Source organism: Vulpes vulpes, chromosome 1, assembly GCF_048418805.1.
Source record: "Vulpes vulpes isolate BD-2025 chromosome 1, VulVul3, whole genome shotgun sequence".
Lineage (NCBI taxonomy): Eukaryota > Metazoa > Chordata > Mammalia > Carnivora > Canidae > Vulpes > Vulpes vulpes.
The window spans coordinates 84,570,105-84,593,077 of NC_132780.1; the positions used below are offsets into that span (position 1 = coordinate 84,570,105).

General features: G+C 34.8%; 1 protein-coding gene across 2 annotated transcripts in view; it reads left to right on the plus strand.

Moving 5' to 3' along the window:
* SHPRH (SNF2 histone linker PHD RING helicase) overlaps positions 1–22,973 on the plus strand; it is a 90,632-nt gene that overhangs the window by 44,394 nt on the left and 23,265 nt on the right. For both annotated transcript variants that reach the window (XM_025997968.2, XM_025997969.2), the window contains exons 17-25: positions 319–426; positions 1,791–1,933; positions 5,548–5,721; positions 6,025–6,087; positions 7,093–7,318; positions 9,257–9,400; positions 11,084–11,185; positions 18,374–18,445; positions 21,865–22,053. In XM_025997968.2, the coding sequence (XP_025853753.1) occupies positions 319–426; positions 1,791–1,933; positions 5,548–5,721; positions 6,025–6,087; positions 7,093–7,318; positions 9,257–9,400; positions 11,084–11,185; positions 18,374–18,445; positions 21,865–22,053 (1,221 nt within the window). The remainder of the gene's footprint in view (positions 1–318; positions 427–1,790; positions 1,934–5,547; positions 5,722–6,024; positions 6,088–7,092; positions 7,319–9,256; positions 9,401–11,083; positions 11,186–18,373; positions 18,446–21,864; positions 22,054–22,973) is intronic.

The window sequence follows — 22,973 nt, forward strand, 5'->3', positions numbered from 1 at the left end:
TGCTTTGCCTCATGATTTGAAATACTGTTGTTCTTCCCATTCCCTTTTTTTTTTTTTAATTAAGAAATTAGAAATATAGGAAGCAGACCCTTGGGATTTCTTAAAATTGTGATTTATAAGTAAATGTAGTCTCTTTAATATCTGTTTTAATTTCTAGCATGGGTTTATGTTCTTAACAGTATACTTGTAGAGGTCTACGTTTAAACTATGTTATGTAGTTTTACATACATAAATAACCATATTGTTCTCATGATATTGTACTAAATTCTTTTTTAGACCTGAAATGAAAGTTTATATTCATTTCCTGTTTCAACACAGGCTAAACAACTGCGAGAGCATTATATGAGCAAGTGTAATACAGAAGTTGCTGAAGCTCAGCAAGCTTTACAGCCCGTGCAGCAGACCATAAAGGAGCTCCAGAGAAAGGTACATCCCCAAAATAACTTCTCTTACCTGTGTTTGTCTCCGTATAGCACTCTGGTTTTTGTCTTGGTTTGGAGAAAAACTTGAACTTTCTTATTCATCTTGGAATTCTTAGCACCTTGTATAGTGCCTGTCCTTTAATAAAAAATGTATTTGCTATTCAGAGTATTTGTTGATTAATAAACAGGTGTGTAGATAAATCATGTACTTGGAAGTTGTGCTCTTTTTTTTTTTTTTTTTAAATGCTATGATGGGTTTTCTCTTATCTTGTAGACAATAACTTGTCTTTTGAGGAAAGTAAAGACTTCCATAACCTCCTTTTGACCTTAGATATGTAATGTATGTTTCTAAAATCTTTTCTTTAAAGATGTCAGAACATTAGGAGTATTTTTCTTATGGAACACGTGCCATTTGCAATTTCTAAAATTTCTCTTTTATGAAATCAGTAATAAGCCTAAAGAGGCTATCCAAAACACACAGTCTTTTTTTATTTTAACCAGTTACTCCATACTGTATTCTTCCTAATTCGTTAATTATTTAGTATTCAGGCATATAATTTTTTTTTAATTAATTTTTATTGGTGTTCAATTTACCAACATACAGAAAAACACCCAGTGCTCATCCCGTCAAGTGTCCACCTCAGTGCCCGTCACCCATTCCCCTCCAACACCTGCCCTCCTCCCCTTCCACCACCCCTAGTTCGTTTCCCCGAGTTAGGAGTCTTTATGTTCTGTCTCCCTTCCTGATATTTCCCAACATTTCTTTTCCCTTCCTTTATATTCCCTTTCAGTATTATTTATATTCCCCAAATGAATGAGAACATACACTGTTTGTCCTTCTCCGATTGACTTATTTCACTCAGCATAATACCCTCCAGTTCCATCCACGTTGAAGCAAATGGTGGGTATTTGTCGTTTCTAATTGCTGAGTAATATTCCATTGTATACATAAACCACATCTTCTTTAGCCATTCAGGCATATAATTTTGCCAGTAATCATAGAGTATTATTGAGTACGATCTAGTTCAATTAGTTGAAGAGTAGCAGAATATCTTTATTATACTGAGAAGGAGACCTATCACCTTTTCAAATATATACAGTGAATACTGAGTTTTCATTTGGTAGTGTATTTTTTTTAGCACAACTGTGTTACTCAGATGTATACAATAAATTCTCATTCATCCACAGTAATTCAGGAAACAGGTGTTCTCGTTAATTATGTATGCAAAAGTTTGTATATAGAGTGTGTATGCTTTTCTCCACCACTGTTATAATTTCTTTGAGACTAGCATTTATTACTTCCTTTGAATTTTTCACAGTACCTTTCCCAGTGATAGAAACAGTGAGCTGTTTTTGTCCTCTTTACAGATTTATTCTAATTCTCCTTGGTGGCTGAATGTGATCCACAGAGCAATAGAATTTGCTATTGATGACGAACTTGCTCAGCGAGTGCGAAATGAAATAACAAGCAACTACAAGCAACAAATTGGCAAGCTTTCTATGTCAGAGAAGTAAGAAAACAGTACAAAATAGAATAACTTTATGAGTAATGACCCCAAATATTCAGATCATTTAATGTTAAGAGGTGGAATTAACTATCAAACATACTGTGATTATGAATATCTGGATTTTACCTATTGTTAAGAGTACATTTCAAACAAATATTAGATAAAAGCCTGAAAGAGGAAACCTGTCTTCTGTATGTTAGTCATTTTTAAATAGTCCATTTCTACTGCTTTTTAAATCTACTTAAAGTGTATTCATTGTACCTCTGCTAGACGCCCCAAAGCCAACTATAAACAAAGTCTTGAAATAGACTTTGTTTTGAAGAAATTTGTCCTTGAGGTTAGACATTCATGCTTCCAATTTGTAATTCACCCACAAAGAGCTAAGCATCATAGCATCACAGTAGTCCAGGTTTTATGTTGTAAAATTATCTGCTCTCTGCCCCATCTTTCTTCTCATCAACACTCATCATTCTTCAGGGTCTTTGTAGGTAAGTTGGATTGTTGCTTTTTGTATAACTGGTGAGTGATTTTTCCCAAAGACCAACTTATTCTTTATCAATAGTATCCACAGTGGTTTAACTCAAAGGAATATCACTCTAATGTGGGAACTTGAAGTATTCTGGCAGGTAGGGGACAGAGAGAGGATCTTTTATTGCTTCTTAGATCACATCCCAGTATAAGGTCAGCCTTGGGATTAATGTTAGTTTTTCAGTGAAAAATTCAGCATAAGAATATCTTTCAGATGTTTTAAAGTGTTTACTTTTAAAAGCCTTTCTTTTAAAATGCCTGCTAAAACCCTAACGATATATGCTCCATTTTCCATGTGGCATTACTAATTTAGATTTACAGTCATCATCTTTTTCACCATATAGAACTGGACAGGCTTCATTTCTGAGGTATATGCAGTACATTATACTCTTGAGTGCACTTCCTTTTCCCCTGGTAAACCCAGGAGTCACCGTTCCAGGATAAATTGTCATTTAAGTCATGATTCATTTTATCAAGTTTTAAAGCTGATATGTTTTGCCAGCATTGTGGAATCAGTTGATAAAATCGTAAAATTATTTTGAAGTTGTTTTTCTTAAATCACATAGAAACTACTTAAAAGTTGCAAATTGCTATTTATGAGAACATAGCCCCTTGTAAAAGTCGAGGTCCCAGTGCTATAAAACGACCAGTAGGTAATGTAAAACATGCCATTTATTACACATTTTTTCTTCAGAAACATTAGACATAAATAGAAAGTAATAAACACTTTTAAAGTAAAATTTTTTTAATGTATAGTTTATCATCTAGGTGAGTTAATATTTTTTGTATTGCATCTACATTCAAAGATCATTTTAATACTGGGGCTGTGTTTCTCAGTGAGATCCATATCTGTGAAGCCAAATTTTCATGTTTGCTTCTTAACCAAATCTTAGAAAAGCAAAACCTTAGTTTTCCTTAGATTAAGAGCACAGGTAGATTCTCGAGTCAGACTGCCTATGTTCATATTCCAGCCAGTTCCACCACTTACTAGCTCTCTGACCTTGGGAAGGTTAGATAAGCTGTTAGTTTCGTCATCTATAAAACCACACAGCATTGTTGTGAAGATTAGCAAATTAATGTCTGCAAAGTGCTTGTGTACTTAGGATAGTACCTACCAATAACATGTTGATTATAACATATTCTTCTTTTTCACTTAAATGACCTGCAAGAGAGAATATTGCTGAAATAGTTAAATGCTGGTGTATGATCATTTTTTTAGCCCCTGTTGCATAATTTATGAATAATAGTAAATAATACTGATGTGAATAATATACCTAACCTAGTTATGTTCTTGTATCCCTGTGCAAATTCTTTCAGAAATTATTGAGCAGTTATATTGTATCTATTTCATATTTTTAAAGATATGATCTAATTCTTACCTTCTAAAAATTAGCTTAATCAGGAGACAAACCCATGAACAATCTTAGAAACATAAATATGTATAAATACTCGAATCTGACAAAGTACTAAAATGAATGATATTTTCTCTTTTTTTTTTTAAAGATTTTTTATTTATTTATGAGAGACACACAGAGAGAGAGAGAAAGGGAGGGGCAGAGACACATGCAGAAGGAAAGCAGGCTCCATGCCGGGAGCCCGATGTGGGATGCGATCCCGGGACTCCAGGATCACGCTCTGAGCCAAAGGCAAATGCTCAACCACTGAGCCACCCTGGCATCCCAATGAATGATACTTTCAAAGAACTCCATGGACAGAAAGAAACAGATTAGTGTTATAAATACTAGGAAGCCTTAAGGAAGGAGAGCAGACTCTTAATTTGGTGAAAAGCATCTTTGGCATTTTAAAAGAAAAAAGATATACCCTTAACCTAAAAAGCCAACAAATCCTATTTGTATTTTCCATTTTTGAATTTCTTATTATTTTAGGATTTCTTTCTCATTTCAGAAACCCATTCACACACACGTGCATTTCTTTTCTTGGCACACATTTCACTCAGTTTTATTTATTTTTTTTTTAAGATTTTATTTATTTATTCATGATAAACATAGAGGGAGAAAGAGGCAGAGACACAGGCAGAGGGAGAAGCAGGCTCCATGCCGGGAGCCTGATGTGGGACTTGATCCCGGGACTCCAGGATCGTGCCCTGGGCCAAAGGCAGGCGCTAAACCGCTGAGCCACCCAGGGATCCCCCATTTCACTCAGTTTTAAGAGTTAAGAGGGCAGCCCCGGTGGCTCAGTGGTTTAGCGCCACCTTCAGCCCAAGGCATGATCCTGGAGACACGGGATTGAGTCCCACATTGGGCTCCCTGCATGGAGCCTGCTTCTCCCTCTGCCTGTGTCTCTGCCTCTCTCTCTCTCTGTATCTCTCATGAATAAATAAATAAAATCTTTAAAAAAAAAAAGTTAAGGGCATTGTGTTTGGGTTTAACTCCTAACTCTGCTACATGATCACTTTGTAATTTTAATTAAATTATTTTAATTCATTAAGCTTCATCCATAACATGAGCACAATAGTATCTGTTGAGATTATACAGGTAAAGAGCTTGGCAAAATGCTTGACATCATATAATAAATGTTTAGCAAAATGTATATACATGTAAATAATATGTATATATATTGTAAAATATATGTGATGATATTCATATAAACACACATCGTGTATATGTATATATGTATTTATAAACTCTTTGTAGCAAGCAATATAATTCTTGGCTGTTTTTCTTCTTTTTTCTCAATTTTTCTCTTTATTTTTCATCCTCCAGTCACCTCTCCATATAAAGCAAGGATTTCAGGAGGGACATTTGTGGTCACTTGTTACTAAAAAAGAAATAATGTCGCAGTCTTGGTCTTTCAAAGACATGTGAGACAGAGACAGGTTTCACAGACTCTTTTTCAGTTCCTGAGGACAGAGACTATTAAAATTTTGATATATTTTATAGTAAATAACCCAGTGTTATTATACCTTATCTACTAGTAGATTGAACATACCACTAAGGTAAATTCAGTCAAGGTAGGCTAAATAAAATGTTACAGTTTCTTTAATATTTTATTTGGCAACCATTTTCTGAATTTGAGGGAATTGACATACTCTTCTTTGTGTTGTGTGTGATGCTGGTGATGGAAACTAGGTTCCACGACTGCAGAGGTCTTCAGTTCTTACTTACAACACAAATGGAAGAGCTAAATAAATTCCAGAAGCTAGTAAGAGAGGCTGTAAAAAACTTGGAGGGACCTCCATCTCGTAATGTTATTGAATCAGCGACAATCTGCCACCTCCGACCAACCAGACTTCCTCTCAACTGGTAGGTAATAGGAGAAGTCATGCAATGAAATGGCATCACCCCATTAAGCTAGGTTTCTTCTGAGAGAATAAACAGTGGCTCATCTAATAAAGGTTTTTTTTCATTTAAATTCAGACGAAGTTGAAAGAAACATAGTGTTAATCTAACTTTTAAAATACCACATACTGAAAACTATTTTTTTCTTAAATGGTATACGTATTGTAAAGAATAAAATGAAATATAAAATACTAAGCCACTTTTAGAAATTGCCTGATTGCTAGTTATCTGTTTAAATATTTCTCTGATCATTTCTTTCTTTTACAGCTGTGTCTTTTGTAAGGCTGATGAATTGTTCACAGAATATGAATCAAAGCTGTTTTCCCACACGTGAGTTCTCTGATTGATTACCATCAGGAGAATGAAATGTTTACAAGACTTGGTGTTTTGATTTATAAGACTATGTATTTTCCTCACAGTAACTTTCCTGCGTTTTTTCTTTAATTACATCAATTCAGTGAATTTTGGCATGTCATCATTTAACATGTTCGGTTTCACTTATACGAAGTTACTTCCAAATGTTCATGTCATCTAGTAATGTGTGATGAAGAAACAGTTTAGGGAAGTGACAGACTTTCGAGTCCAACACTTTTCAACTCCAATCCCTGCCCATATTGTGGGCAGATTGCCTCTGTAAGTCTCAGTATCCTTATTCATGAAATGAAAATAGAAACGCTTACCTCACTGAGTTTTTTATGAATATTAAATTTTGAAGTGCACATAATTGCTTAGCACATAGTATGTGATACATAGTAAGAGTTCTGTAAAAGGTTAGCTGTCATTATTAATATATTTTGTCTACACAAATTTGAAGATCTCATTCCATGTCAAGAATTAAGGTACCTCGTAAGTGCATAATAGCTATGATAATTAGCAAAATTATTCCTGTTTTACAAACAAATTAAGAAAAGGCTAAGTTCTGATTGCCTTGAAAAAGATTGACAGTGTACTTTGCGATCATCTTATGGTTTGGTCTGGTTTTGTTTTGCTTTTGCATGGTTGGTAGTAGTGATGGTAGTTTGTGTTTTGTATTATGATAATTCTCAGAGCTAGATTTTAGCATGAAAATTTATAGCCATTTTTTATCATGTCACATTGCTGTCAAGATACTGGACAAATTTATGATGCCTTCAGCATTTATAGAATTGCTGTAGTTTTCTAAAGACTTGTAAGCATGATCTTGTAGACATGAAAACAACTGAAACTGAACAACTGAAAGTTGTTGATGAAAAGTTATTGACCTTGCTTCTCTCTTGCCTCTGCCAGTAGGATTTTTATAATGCTTGTTAACCCACTGACAGTAATTACTATTGTTTTGTTCTCCTATGTTTTCAGAGTCAAAGGCCAGACTGCAATATTTGAGGAGATGATAGAGGATGAAGAAGGATTGGTGGATGATCGAATACCCACCACAAGCCGGGGTCTGTGGGCAATAAGTGAAACAGAGCGGTCTCTGAAAGCATTGCTCTCATTTGCAAAATCACATAGATTTGATGTTGAATTCATTGATGAAGGAAGTACTTCAATGGACCTTTTTGAAGCATGGAAAAAGGAATATAAGGTACAGTATTTCTGTATTTTTTCCAATATTGAAATTTTTTCTTCTTTATATTAATTCTAATTACTACTTGACTTTGCTTTTTTCAAAGAGTTTTTTAAAATCTGTTTTACAGACTTGAAGTATCCTAATTTGTTTCCCTAAAATGTAATGATTGTAATGAAGAATAATAAATACAATAATACTGAATAAATAAGGAACTTCCCATATATTAAATTACTAAAAGAAAGTCATTATTAAAATGAAATTGATATGAAGCCTTTTATTTAGCTGTAAAAGTGTTTCATTCTATTCTTAACTTGATCTTACACTGCAGGTCTGTGAAATTGGAGTTTTATTTGTTTTCATTGTGTTTTGTTTTGCTTTTGCTCTGTGAATAACAACCAAACGTCAATTATTTTTTTAAGATTTATTTATTTATTCATGAGAGACCCAGAGAGAGGGAGAGACATAGGCAGTGGGAGAAGCAGGCTCCCTACAGGGAGCCTGATGTGGGACTCATCCCAGATTCTGGGATCACGCCCTGAGCTGAAACAGACGTTCAACCACTGAGCCATCTAGGCATCCTCAAACATCAATAATCCTTTTTTTTTAAACATCAATAATCTTGAAGATTGGAGAACATAGTAAATATTTCTCAGCTTACAAGGCTGGAAACCATTGCAGTTAATAAAGTAGAAAGTGAGCCTTTATATTTTGATAATTTTATATACCACAACTTTGTACTTGAATGAGATTCCAAAATTCATTAATTTTAAATTATTCTTTATATTTGGAGTTGTTATCCATCATCCTGTTTTGCAGGTGAGATGGGTGAGGAAATGAAAAAACTTTTATTTATAATACTATAATTCCATTTATATCCTTTTTTAAAATCTGAAGTTCTTGACTTTTAAAGCAAAAGATAAAAATTTCTATCCAGGAGGAGAAAATATGCTATCTGTAACATCATTTCATATGTTTGATAAACTGAGGAATAATAATTTTATAGTTAAAGTCATTGATTCATAATAATTATTTTTCTTCTCACATTATTATTCTAAATGCAAGCACACGTTAATTACAACAAGCAGTTAGAAGAAGACAGTGCTATATACAGTGTCCAGTTGGCCCTGCATTTTTCCTCTGGGCTTATTTTGATGACAGACTATGTTTCAGAGGATTGCCTATTATGCAGTTTTCTCAGATCTTTGAATTTTTTCTCTATAACGTTGCAGACTGAACTCTTGTGCAGCAATGCAAATTAATAAGCTAATATTAGACATATTAGTCAGGGTCTGCCTCAAAGTATAGTGTTAGTGAAGAAAGCATATCAAAAATTTTATACCGACTGATAACATTTCTATAAATTTCAGAAACTTGTATAACCTAATTATTAAGAATGTGTAGATTAGTATAACTCCAATGAAAAGTACAGAATGTCTAATTCAGAATAGTGGTTAGTCCATTGTAGGAGTTGAAGGAAGAATGTGCAAGGAAAGAGGGATGCAGTTGAGCAGGAACAGATTTTCCAAGGCATTTATAGTGTTCTCTTTCTTAAATTGGATGTTAAGTACTCAGTTGTTTATTTTAGTATTCTGATTACCATATGTACATATTATTTTGAAAATGTGAAATATTTTATAATAAAAAATATTTCTTAAGAAAGCAGAGATTCCACCAGGCTAGTGTTGACCTGTAAAGATCTTTGGTCTCACCAAAATATCTTTGGGTATTCTGTTCCTAAGAGTCTAAAAGCACAATATTCTACAGGGGCCTATAGAGGTTATTCAGTCATATGTCCTCATCCTAAAAAGTGGCCCCAAAATTGCTTGTATCATAGACACTTAATGAAAAAAAATATATCTTAGAGCTCACTGAAGACTTTGAATCATGGCACATTTTGGTGGTCTTAACCAATTTTAATTCTGCTTATCATCCTTTGTGTTTTCTGTTTTCCAGTTGCTTCATGAATATTGGATGGCTCTGAGGAATCGCGTGTCTGCTATTGATGAACTTGCAATGGCTACAGAACGACTAAGAGTACGTCATCCTAGGGAGCCAAAGCCCAACCCACCCGTTCTTCATATCATTGAACCACATGAGGTAATTTGCAAATAAATCACACAAACACAGCCAATAGGTGTCACAAAAATCCAAGGTCCATAGAAGAGTTAAGACAGTCATCTCTTCCATAAGAATGTATTTAGTCTCTGCTCTTAGTTTTAGCCATATAAAAGTGTTTGGCTTTATAAGTCAGAATGGACAAGGATGAACAATGTCTAACACATGCATAGAATTCACTATTTAGTTTTGTTTGTTTCTCTTCAGATTGCATATTCATGTGTTTCTGAGTACCTTCTGTATGCCAAAATCTAAAGGTGGTCTTAGTCAGTTTTAGGCATATGTCCTTCTTACCTTAGTTTTTTTCAGAAAAGTTTTCTTTTGCATTTCTTTTCTTTTGCATTTTCTTTTGCATTGCTTTTCTTTTGCATTTTTCCTTTGCTACTTATAAGCAAATATTAACAACTTATCTTCTAATAAATCCTCTTTGTATCCCAGGATTAAAAAATGACTCTGCCAACCTTTTCCTCCCATATTAAAATATAATTCTCTTTATAAATTTATTCCTTGTGTATTTTTGTTGTTGTTGTTGTTTTGTTTTGTTTTAAGTAGGCTCCATGGCCAGCATGGATCCCAATGCAGGGGCTTGAACTCATGACCCCCAGATCAAGACTTGAGCTGAGATCAAAGCCAGATGCTTAATCAACTGAACCACCCAGGCACCCCTGTTTTATCTTTTAAATCTTTTTCTTTCTTTTTCTTTTTTTTTTAAGATTTTGTTTATTTATTCATAGAGACAGAGAGAGAGGCAGAGACACAGGCAGAGGGAGAAGCAGGCCCCCTACAGGAAGCCCAATGTGGGACTCGATCCCAGGTCTCCAGGATCACACCCCAGGCTGCAGGTGGCGCTAAACCGCTGTGCCACCGAGGCTGCCCTAAATCTTTTTCTTTCAATAAAGCTTAGAAATTGCCTTAGAGGGGGATCCCTGGGTGGCGCAGCGGTTTGGCGCCTGCCTTTGGCCCAGGGCGCGATCCTGGAGACCCGGGATCGAGTCCCACGTCGGGCTCCCGGTGCATGGAGCCTGCTTCTCTCCCTCTGCCTGTGTCTCTGCCTCTCTCTCTCTCTGTTTTCTATAATAAATAAATAAATAAATAAATAAAAATAAAAAAAAAAAAAAAGAAATTGCCTTAGAAATATTTTTAAATACTCATTTTACACTATCTCAACTTTTAAAATATGAATTGTCAGTAATTTTTTTGTGTGTAATCAAGTTTCTTTTATTTTTATAATCTTCACTCTACTATTTTCTACTGGGCAAAAGAGATATGTGTGTGGGTGTGAGTATGCATGTACAGGAAGAGTCTTCCCTAGGTTTCATAAAATAACTCTTACCAAAGCAGCAGATCATTTAGCTTTTCTTCATCCCATGGATATATTACTGAAAAATAATAACAAATAGAATTTGGGTAGATTTTTATCCAACTTAAAGTATATAGGGAAATTTCCTATTTAAAAGAATTTTGTATTGAATTTTGTCTTCTATAGAGCTCTCTGTGTGTATTTCCTTTTAAAATATCTAGTATCCATTGGCAAATTTGAGTTTTCACATGTCAGTGGGTTTTCTTAAAATAGGACACAAATTACTGAGGAAGAATTGTACCTGTTTATTATAATTTTACCATTTCATAAGAGAGAATAAAGAGTTGTTTTGTTTTGTTTTTTAGGTAGAACAAAATCGTATAAAACTACTAAATGATAAAGCCGTTGCTACTTCACAGCTTCAGAAAAAACTTGGGCAGCTTCTTTACCTAACTAACTTGGAGAAGGTATTGTGTTTAAAAGATGCTACTTTTTCCCATGCTGTATATCAATAAACTTTAGTGACTCCTTCCATTTAATCTCTTAGTCCCATAATTAATGGTACAGGGTTTTCTTTAATCTTTTGTTTGTATTAATTATATTAGAATACTAGTTATGTCTATAGTAGCTACACAAGTTAGCATGATATTATGTATTAGATAACTCTAAGTGGACATGTGTACTTACACAACAGGTGAACCTATAGAAAATATAAGTTACACAGATTATATAAAGGATGTGCAGTCTAGAGTATAGAACAATGTAAACAGACTGTTGTTCAGAACCTTGAATAGTGAAAGTATTACAATATACCTCTGAGCAAAGGTTGCATTGCATAATCTGTATATACATATATGTGCAACATTAATGCATACATAAATTTTTTTTCAATTTGTTATTTGGAGCTATTAAATATTTGGAAGGCTACTAAATCAGAAGATGTAATGATTATTTAATGTAATTTAAAACACATTTTCTGAGTTGTGAGCAATGTATTATATTGGACATTGATGAATAGTTCAATTTTATTGCAGGGATAAATGGCTGTTGGCAGTACCTTATCAGAAAGATAGATTTTTTGGATAGGATAAATGAAGGAAGGCAGTAGACTAGAGTTGGTACTGAAAACTCATACAAAAAAAAAAAAGAAAAAAAAAAGAAAGAACACTCATACAAAATACAGTAAAGTGAATCAATAAATCCTAGCGCAGATAAAATGAAAAGTTGGACATTCATGTAAGTAAAATAACATGGTAGTTAAGAAGAAGATTTTGGCACCCAGTTCAGGTTTGGATCTTAACACCAGTATTTTCTACATATGAGACTTTTATTCAAGTTATTTACCTCTGTTTGCCTCATCTGTAAAATGAGAATAACAAGATTCTGTTGTAGGACTCTCTTCAGGACTGTATGAAATTAATATACATGAAATGCTAGAGCAGTTCCTCATTTATTAAGCACTTTCTAGGTCTTTACTATTAATATTATCGTATTGTTGCTGATATTACTATGATGACTGCTAGTATAATCCTGGCAGGAGAAAATGATTGGGGGAAAAATTTTTTAAGATTTATTTGAGAGGAAAAAAAAAAAAGATTTATTTGAGAGAGAGAGAGCATGAGTGAGTGTGGGAGAAGAGGGGGAGAGAGAATCTCAAGCCAACTCCAAACTGAGCACAGAGCCCTGCCACCTCACAGCCCTGAAGTGGTGACCTGAGCCAAAATCAATAATAGGACACTTAACTGACTGAGCCACCCAGGTACCCTAGATGGGGCAAACTTTTAAAAGTCAGTTTCACACAAAGTGCTAGCATTAGAGAAATAACATTTGGAAAAATTTCTTGATGTTCCTGAATGTGAGTTTTGAATATTAGTTTTCTATACTTTAAATGTGAAAGTCAAAACTAAGAGATAATTAATTGTTATAGGATAATTTGGTATCCATCCTGTATTTGTTGAATCGTTTTTAAAAAAATAAAAATTCTAAGGATATACTCTGCCTTGAAAATCCAATTCAGTTAATAATATAAGAAAAAACATTATGAAGGAAAAATCAAATTACCATTTCCTGCCAACAAGTAGGCAGAGATTTTTAAAACAACACTTCACAGTGGTAAAAGGACAGTGAAGGGATATTTTGTGTATTACCAATGGAAATATAAATTTATATAGCCCTTTCTTCAAAATACTTAACATGTATTAACAATTTTAGAGAATTCATATCCTTTAACACAGTAGTTCTTAGAACTTTTCCTGAATACTCTAAAGATACAGATATTTGGGAAGTGAATTAAACGTAAAGATAGTTATTGCAGTGTTATTTATAATAGTAAAAACTAGAAGACCAAATGTCCAACGAAAAGTACTGTATTTCCATATAAAGTCATGGATTATTTACATATAAAGTCAATGAGGTTATGATATAAATATTGTAAATGGCGTTTTCAGAAAATAAATGAGATAAGAATGCTCATGTTAGAAAGTTGAGAGAAAAAATAAAATTATAAATGGAGTATAATCCCAATTTTATGTGACTATGTTTAATTAAATAAAAAATAATAAACTAAGCAAATTTTTCTATTTTCTGGCAATCACCAGATACAAAAGTAAGCACCTATGATGTATAGGTATTATAATAGGAGTTTGAGACAGACTTGGTCCTTAGCCTCAAGCAACTTAATGTAATTTGATGTTGACAGATCATAGACACTAATCAAATTGTGATTTAATAAGTTGTTAGTGATTCAACCAACTTGGGAAATAAAATATAAATATTTAAAGCAGAATGGCATACATTCAAGAGTTCTGAGGAAATTTAAAGGTGAACATTTTATATTGTTGATCAAGTAACAAAAAACTGGTAAATTTCTAGTAAAATTTCAGAGCATAAGGGAGATCTCCAATAAATAAATATTGAATCACTGTGTTATATACCTGAAATTAATCTGTGATGTGTCAGTTAGATCTCAATTAAAAAAATGGGTTCTTCAGAAGAAATTTTCTGAATACTAAGCAACCACACAAGATCTTTGGGGACCGCTACTTCTCATATGAGAATAGCAGTGATGTCTGGCCATTACCTTATTAACATCTTATTTTTAAAGACAGTGGAGACTTGTGGAAGCAAAAAGGTTGAGGTGAAATGACATTCCAGGGAAGGAAGAGCTCTTTCTAGGTGAGCTGAGATTGCTGGCTATTGTCTTACCTGAAAACATTTGCAGTATCTGGATACAGGCTGAGATTAAGGTCAGTATTGCAGAGGGACTCAAATAGGAGAAAGAGAAATCAGAACTTTTGGTGGCCAGGTGAGTTAGTGTTACACTTTGGAACTTTGAGGAGCTTCAGATACACAACAAACTTCACTCATTTGCTGAATGATAAGGGTTACATGACAGCTGGGCCTGAACTAGAAATACAGTGAAATCTCAGTTTCACAGCACTTAGGAAATAGTTCCTCCCCAAGGGAGCAAGAGACCAACAATAAACACATAACAGGTCTTATCCTTGAGACATTTAAAACGTGGTGGCTTGATTTTGAACATACCTTACAGCCCATCCCCAAAACTAGCTCAGTTTTTTACTGAATTGAGATAATCAGCCACTCACGCATCAACCTAACTGCCTACTGAGGTAGGGGCAATCCTCTGTGGGGAAAAATAACATTTAATTTTGTCCGTGCAGTTTGTTGTATAAATAAACTAGGAAGTGTAGCGTACAATAGGAAATTACAAGAAACATGAAAGGCAGGAAAATGTGACCAGTAATTAAAAGAGGAAAGACGGACAATCTAAGCAGATCTACACATAATCCCGATTGTGGACATAGCAGGAAAGGACTTTAATTATGATTTATACATGAAAGGGGAAATTCTGGACAGCATAGATAAAATGAACTAATGAACTAAAATGTATATACAGTAGAATCAGATGGACATTTTGGAAAGGCAAAATCCAATATCTGAAATTAAAAACTCATTGGATGGTGACTAGGCCCAGAAGTAGGGAATTCAGGTAATTCGACCAAAAATATTGAGTTTGAAAAAACATAAATAAAAATAAAGAACAGGATATAGTGAAAAAGATGTGGGACACAGCCATATGATTGGCATACATGTCATTGAAGTTCCAGGAGAACAAGAACAGAGCAACCTGAATAGATAATGGCTGAGAGTTTCCCCAAACTGATGAAAGACAATAAAATAATGCCTTAAAGATTCAACAATCTCAAAGAATCCAAACAAAATAAAAATATTTTTTTAAAAAACACCTACAAATATCATAATCAAACTGTGAGAAACCAAAAATCATGAAAAAAAGTTTTAAGCAATTAGAATTGGGACAAAAAAAGACATAATACTTTCAAAGGAGCACCATAAAACTGGTGACTCTACCTTCTCCTTGTTGACTACACAGAGAAACTGTTTGCTTTTAGCATTTTAAAGATGACATTCCACTGTTACCAGGTTTCAGTGGTTTTATGCTGTGCAACCAGGTAGCAGTGGAACAGCATCTTTAGAATGCTGTTTTGAAAAATGAAATTAAGATGTTTTTAGATAAACAAAAACTTAAAGAATTCCTTCCCAATAGATTCACTCTATAACAAATATTAAAGGAGGTTCTTTGAATCAAAGGGAAATTATCCCAGATTGAAAGATGGACGTTCAGGAAGGAGGAATGCAGGGCAAAAGAAAGCCTAAGTATACAGGTAAATAGAAAATACTGATTGTGCAAAGCAGCAGTGCCAATGTATAGGATATAAAACACAGAACTGAAATACCTAACACAGAGGAAGAAGGTAATAAGCCGATACAAGCTATCACAAGATTCTTTCCTATGTCAGCCAAATGGATAGAAAAAATCAGTAAAGATAGCTAACATTTGAACACTAAACAACCATGACCTAATCGACAAAGCAGCTACAAAATGCACTCTTTTTTTTAAAGATTTTATTTATTTACTCACATGAGACACAGAGACAAAGGCAGAGGGAGAAGCAGGCTCCCCAAAAGGAGCCTTATGTGGGACTCAATCCCAGATCCTGGGATCACGCCCTAAGACACTCAACTGCTGAGCCACCCAGGCATCCCAAAATATACTTTTCTTAACGGTACATGGAACATTTACCAAAATAGACCTTGTGCTGATTCAAAGAGCAACTCTTAAAATTTTTAAAGGATTGAAATTCTACAAGATTATGTTTCATGACAAAAGAGGAATTAAACTAGGAATGAATATGGAAAGATAGCCAGATGAATCTCCAAATATTCAGAAATTAACACACTCCTAAATAACTTGTGAGTTAATCACAATTAGAAAATGTCCTGAACTGAACAAATGACAATGTGCAGGTAAGATGCACTTAGAAGAAATTTATAACTTTAAATCAGCGATCTGCAAAGTACTATACATGGGCCAAATCCAGCTCACTACCTGTTTTGTATTTATAGTAAAGTTTTGTTGGACTCATTTCCTTACATATTGTTTATGGCTGCCTTCATGCTACAATGACGGAGTTGAGTAGTTGCAACAGAAACCATATGGCCACAAAGCCTGCAGTATTTACAACTGAATCTGAGAAACCACAGAGAAGCCACACCAATGCAAACACATGAGGGTGATTTACAAGCTCAAGCTTGTGTCCAAGTACACTGGACACAGAGGAGCAGGGACTTGGACCCCAAGCTCAGTCACTCATCAGGAAATGCATCCTTATGGATTTGGAGAGAACTGAGAGACATTATCACCAATGGTCCTATTATTATGTGAAGGATTCTTCCCTGAGATTCTTCCCCTGTTTCAACTGACCCTGAAGCACTGTGAACACTTTGGAAGAGAAATGTCAAGGAAATAAATGTTATACATTGCTAATTTTAAATGCACTTGCAATATGGTGTAATAGAAGTATTTTTATCTGTTTTTTTGCTATTTATTATCCTTTCCTGCTTTTCAGGTTGAGGAGACATTATACATGTTCATAAGTGTTTTTCTTTCCTTCTGATATATAATTCTTTCTTTGTTCCCATCAAAAGCACTCTTTAAGAATAAGGCAAAAGTTAATTAAACTATTAAAATGTCAAAAAAAATAGTAATTTTATGGAAATTTTATGGAAAAATAGTAATTCTTTTTTTAAAAAGAGATGTTGTAAATTATGAAAAATAGCTTACAAAAATGCTGCCTAATGCCCCATATTTTATGCATCCCCATGGATGATCTCCCATACTGACTAGGTTTTATCATATGACCTGGTTTTGGCCTGTGACATAAGCACAGAGATGTGAAAAGTACATGTACATTGGAGTTTTCACAATCTTATTGCTCTTTGGAACTTTGAGTCTTTGTGAAGCAGCCCAGATTACCTTTCTTCAGGAGCAGAAATCTCAGCTTAGCCCTTTCTTCAGACCAGCTAGTCTCCCAGCTGCTACACAACAACATGAGGCCATAATGGACCATCCAGCCCCTCAGGACTCAGTCCACACCCAGATCACTTAGGTGACCTGTAGAATCACGAGAAACTCATGTTTGTTTGAGCCACTAAGATTTTAGGTGGTTTCTTATCTGAAACAGAAATCAGTAATAGAAGAAAAAATTCAATTTAAAAAAAATCGTTATGTTTTAGTTAATGGAATTGTTTTGAGACTATAGAGTTACTGAATCTATGCACAATTTACCTTTTTTTTTTTTTACTACTTAACAGAAGTCAAAAGATAATCAAGGGATCCCTAGGTGGCGCAGCGGTTTGGCGCCTGCCTTTGGCCCGGGGCGCGATCCTGGAGACCCAGGATCGAATCCCAGGTCGGGCTCCCGGTGCATGGAGCCTGCTTCTCCCTCTGCCTATGTCTCTGCTTCTCTCTCTCTCACTGTGTGCCTATCAAATAAATAAAATTAAAAAAAAAATTTAAAAAAAAAAAAGATAATCAAAACCAATTTTTAAAAAATATTTGGTTGATGAAACCACAGACTTTAAACTTCAATGATCAATGAGTCTAATTTACTTTTCTTTATGTTTTCCTCAGTGTTAATACTAAAACCTGCCCATGACTTTGAGCTAAAAATTTTTGAAATAGTTTTAAAGAGATTTTGAAGAGAACTGTTATATTTCAATGTAATTTCCAGGCAAAATAGGTCTCAAATCAGATATTTCTGCTCTCTAGTTATGTGCTTTGCCATAATGAGATTACAAAATGAGAAGAAACCCATATTAGTAAGGAGATATGTAAATGAATGCTGCCTCTTCCCAAGTCTGTGATCTCATGTCCGGTGGATGTACAGAATAAATATTGTCTGTATAGTATTTAAGGGGCCTTTATTTCAGAATTCCAAATTGTATTTTTTTAAATAATACATATATAAAATCTAGCTTAAAAGTAAAATTTTGAGAATTTTTCTGTTATAATTTGCCTTTCATTTTACCTTAGTCACAAAAATTAGTAATATAGTAACTTTAATAAACTCTAATGACAGTTATTTCCATTTTTTATTTGTTCCTTGAATGTTATTTGTATATCCCAGGAATATTAAGTAATACATTACTAAATCACCTTAATTATCAGGTTATTTAACTAGCAATTGCCAGCATTTACTTTTATATATGAGTTATAAAGTACATATCAGATTTTAAAATGCAACTAATCTTTTTTTAATTATTTTTTTGAACAGTCTCAAGATAAAACGTCAGGAGGCATTAATCCAGAACCTTGTCCAATCTGTGCTCGGCAGCTGGGAAAACAGGTGAAATAATAATAAGTATCATATGTATTTATAAGACGCTTTACACTTTTCAAAGGCATTTACCTACAATAGCTCACTTTTCCTCTCATGACAGTTTTTTTTTTTTTTTTTTAAGATTTCTTTATTTGTTAATGAGAGACACAGAGAGAAAGAGAGGCAGAGACATAGGCAGAGGGAGAAGTAGGCTCCCTGCGAGGAGCCCGATGCAGGACTCTATCCCAGGCCCCGGGATCATGCCCTGAGCTGAGGACAGATGCTCAGCCGCTAAGCCACCTAGGCATCCCTCATGACAATTTTATATACAAGGCAAAAATTACCTCTGTCTTAAAAATAGGGCCAAAGGTTAAATGAGTACCACATATGTTTGAGCAGTGTCCCTCCTTAAGTAATAGGTGAAAAAAAAAAAAAAAGTAATAGGTGAAAACATATTTCTAGAATAACCCCATATTTTTCATTAAAGGTGCATAGTTTTGCATATTGTTTCTAGTCACAAGATCAAGTCTAAATACATAAACCTGTTTATTAGTAATTATACGAAAATATAATAGAGCATACATTGATTTATTTAAGGTATTACAAAGGTATGGCAACATAGCTTTTACTTGGAATTATTAATATTTAATAGTATCAGGCTTTAAAATACAAATAATATCTGTCCTAGGGGAATTTAGTTGTTATTTTTACAAGGCCATTATAATAAAGAATAAATACTTCTTTTTGAATATTGGCATACAAACTTCTTTTTTTTGTTGTTTAAGATTTTATTTATTTATGAGAGAGGGAGAGCATAAAGAGAGCATGCACACAAGCAGGGGCAAGGTGAGAAGAGGGCTACCACCCAGCAGGGAGCCCAATGTGGAACTTGATCCCAGGACCCTGGGATCATGACCTGAGCTGAAGGCAGACACTTAACTGAGCCACCCAGGTGCCCCAGTGTACAAATTTCTATAAACTTTGGCACCATATTCTCCTCAAAGAGATTCTTTTATCCTACCAACTGTGATTTTTTTTTTTTATTTTTTTTTTTATGATAGTCTCAGAGAGAGAGAGAGGCCGAGACATAGGCAGAGGGAGAAGCAGGCTCCATGTACCTGGAGCCCAATGTGGGACTCGATCCCGGGTCTCCAGGATCGCGCCCTGGGCCAAAGGTAGGCGCCAAACCACTGCGCCACCCAGGGATTCCCTGATTTTGATTTTGAATCTCTACTTTGTATAAGTCAATATATACAATATCAGAATATTAATTGCTCCTTAAAATTTGAAGTCTGTAAAAGTGTTCTTAGCTGTTTTTTTTCTATGGAATCAAGAGTAGAGAGTTAAATGTATGAGCTCCACATTCTGACCAGTAGTAATCAGAAAGAAAATACCTTTTAGTTTCTACAATTTATGGAGACCATGAGATTTTAAATGATATTTTATTGATAATGAATTTTAAATGCATCAATATTACTTTGGAAACCAAGCAGAATAGTAATGTACAGATGCTAGTGATTTCTGAGAAAAGTCACTGGTAAAAATGTGATAAAAGTGATAAAAATGGAAAAGATCATGAGGTAAGCACTGTCTTTTTTACTTTTAGTTTCAATGAATCTCATGCAACTGGATGAATTAGAAATTTTAATTTATGTCTTAAACATTTCCAGGTTTTAAAGTTCTTTCATGTATATTATTTCATTTAATTTTAGTATTCCCATACTATAGTATGACCCATATTTCCTTCAGTTAGGAGAACATACTGGATTACAACAAGAGTAACAATACTTTACTTTTTTAATTCTGTTCCTCACCACAGTCTGTAGGAACTCTAGATCCTTTAGCTTCCCAGTTCTCTTCTTCCCATCCTAATTTAGAGAAATCAGTCAGAGATAACTCATATACTGACTAACACCTTTGGAGACATTGCCACTTGTCTTCTGTTTGAGCTACTTCAGTCAGCTTCCAGTCACTTCTGAGGCCCTGACAGCAGGTGTCTGATTTCTCCTGAATTGCAGGTATAGATGGACTTGTCTTGTTCAGCTTTTCCATTCTGAGCTCTCATGAGCCACAAAAGTTTTCTCAAATAGAGGAAGTGCCCCTCTGTTTCATTCTCACTGGCAGAAAAGGTACACAGGGTACAGAAAAATGATGCCGTGTTTATAAAAATGCCAGCAAGGGCCTCCTGGTGGCTCAGTTGGTTAAGCAACTGACTGACCCTTGGTATCAGCTCAGGTTGTGATCTCGGGGTCATGGAATTGAACTTAGTGCAGAATCTGCTTGGGACTCTGCCCTTCTCCCTCTCCGTCTGCCACTCCCCTCTGCGTGTGTACACATATGCTCTCTGTCTCTCTCAAATAAATAGATAAATCTTAAAAAAAAAAAAAATTTTGCTAGTGAAACAGCTCTTTAATTTTACTCCCAAGGACTGCCACAAGTCCTTGAGAGCAGATGTGCAGCTAGACAGCAGCATGAACCCTAAACAGCCCCTCCCCCTTCTCAAAAACTGTTTTCAAATCCAGTTCATATACCTTATTCTTCTCTTCCCTTAGTGTGAGTTCCCTTCTGAGGGGCTTTTTAGTTTATCCTGCAAAGTATCTCGTGTGGGCCCAGCTAAGCAGCTTCTTTCCATGCATGTTCATACATGCCCAGATCTAGAAAAACACAGCTTAGTGCTTAGGAATCTAGTCACTCATAATACTTCAGTTTTTGTTGTTGTTTACCAGGTGAAAAAAGTTAAATAATTTACATAAGATGCCATAGCTTTTAGAACTGACACCTCACCTAAAACCAGTACTCCTCTATATCCCTCATTGCCAAAAAGAGGGAGTCTCCATGGTATACTCCAAGAGTCAGAACTATTGTACTTTTCTTGAAGTAGAACAAAACAGAGTTTTCGAAAATGTCTTTTTATTAGTTTATGTAGGTTTTTTTAATGTATTCAGAACCACTTTTAAAATAAATCTGAGGTATCAGCCCATCTTACATTCTATCAATAAATACTGTAGCATGTGCAAATGTAAATCCACTCAATGAGTTATATAGAATATATTGAGGATATTATCTCCAAATTAATGTTGTTCTCAGTCCCTCTATTATATCTGCAGTTGCATGCTAAAAGAGTAATTTGCATTTTTCCTAAATCCTGAAATGAAAACAACAACTTCTTACAAAATAATGGTGGCTGACTGTTAATGCTCACAATTAGACTAAGTAGAACTAAAGACTATGAAAGCGTACTCTGGTTGAACTAAAGTAATTCAAAAGTAGTCAAAGTACAAGTAGTTAAAATAAGCTTAGCTTTTATGACTTAGAATGTTAATGTCATAAAACATTTAGGAAGTGAAATTAGGATTTCCCTTCTCCTCCTTTTAACATATTTATAAATTAAAATGCATCTTTGATAGCATTTCCCTAAGATATGTTCTGTGTATTTTCTTTTTCAGTGGGCAGTACTGACCTGTGGACACTGTTTCTGTAATGAGTGCATTTCAATTATAATTGAACAGTACAGCGTGGGGTCTCACAGAAGTTCCATTAAGTGTGCCATCTGCCGCCAGACCACATCTCACAAAGAAATCTCATATGTCTTCACCTCAGAGAAAGCCAGTCAGGAAGAAGACATCCCTGTGAAGGTAAAGTAGGTTAAAAACATGCGGAAGCATAGTCAGAGCAGTGTAAGAGAAATCGGCGTTTGGCAGTGAGAGCATCAAAATCAGAGCAAGGCTGGCACAGTAAGTGTAGAAACCACTGTTTCTATCTGTAAGAACACTGCCTGAAATCCTCAGCTTTACCATCTACACTGTCTGTGGGAGGAACACAAAAATGCTTTTTCAAACGTGGCTGGCCGTAGGTCCACTGTGGCAGAAAGTAACGTCTTAGAATTTCAGTTCCCCATCCATCATCTTTGATAGTATTTCTGTCCACTACAAATAGAGCTCTGGTTAAATTAGAGATTTACTTAAAGAGGGGTTCTTCCTCATTCTCTCATTTGCCCTAGATAGCAGGGAAAAGGAATGAGCCCAGCCTCATTCGAGGAAAAAAGAGTGCTTAGGAAGTTAATGTACTTAGGAGGTAGTGTACTTTTAAATGACATGATTTGGTATCTCATGGTATAGCCAAAACATGGCCTTATTTTCCTAATTTTTTCCTGTGCTTCATTCAGAATTCTAAGAAAATTACTAGAAATCCATGGCAACCTGGGTGTCTCAGTGGTTTACTCCAGGGCGTGATCCTGGAGACCTGGGATCAAGTCCCACCCACATCGGGCTCCCTGCATGGAGCCTGCTTCTCCCTCTGCCTGTGTCTCTTTCTCTGTGTCTCTCATGAATAAATAAATAAAATCTTTAAAAAAAATTTTTTTGAAATCCAAACAGGATCTCTAATTGGACTATCTAAGGGGCATTTATGTAATGAAAAACTTTCTCAAGACTTTTTTGTTCTTTGCCTACCTTAAACATGCTTTTTTTTTCTTCCTAACCAAATTTATTTTTTTTTTATTTTATTTATTTATGATAGTCACACACACAGAGAGAGAGAGAGAGAGAGAGAGAGA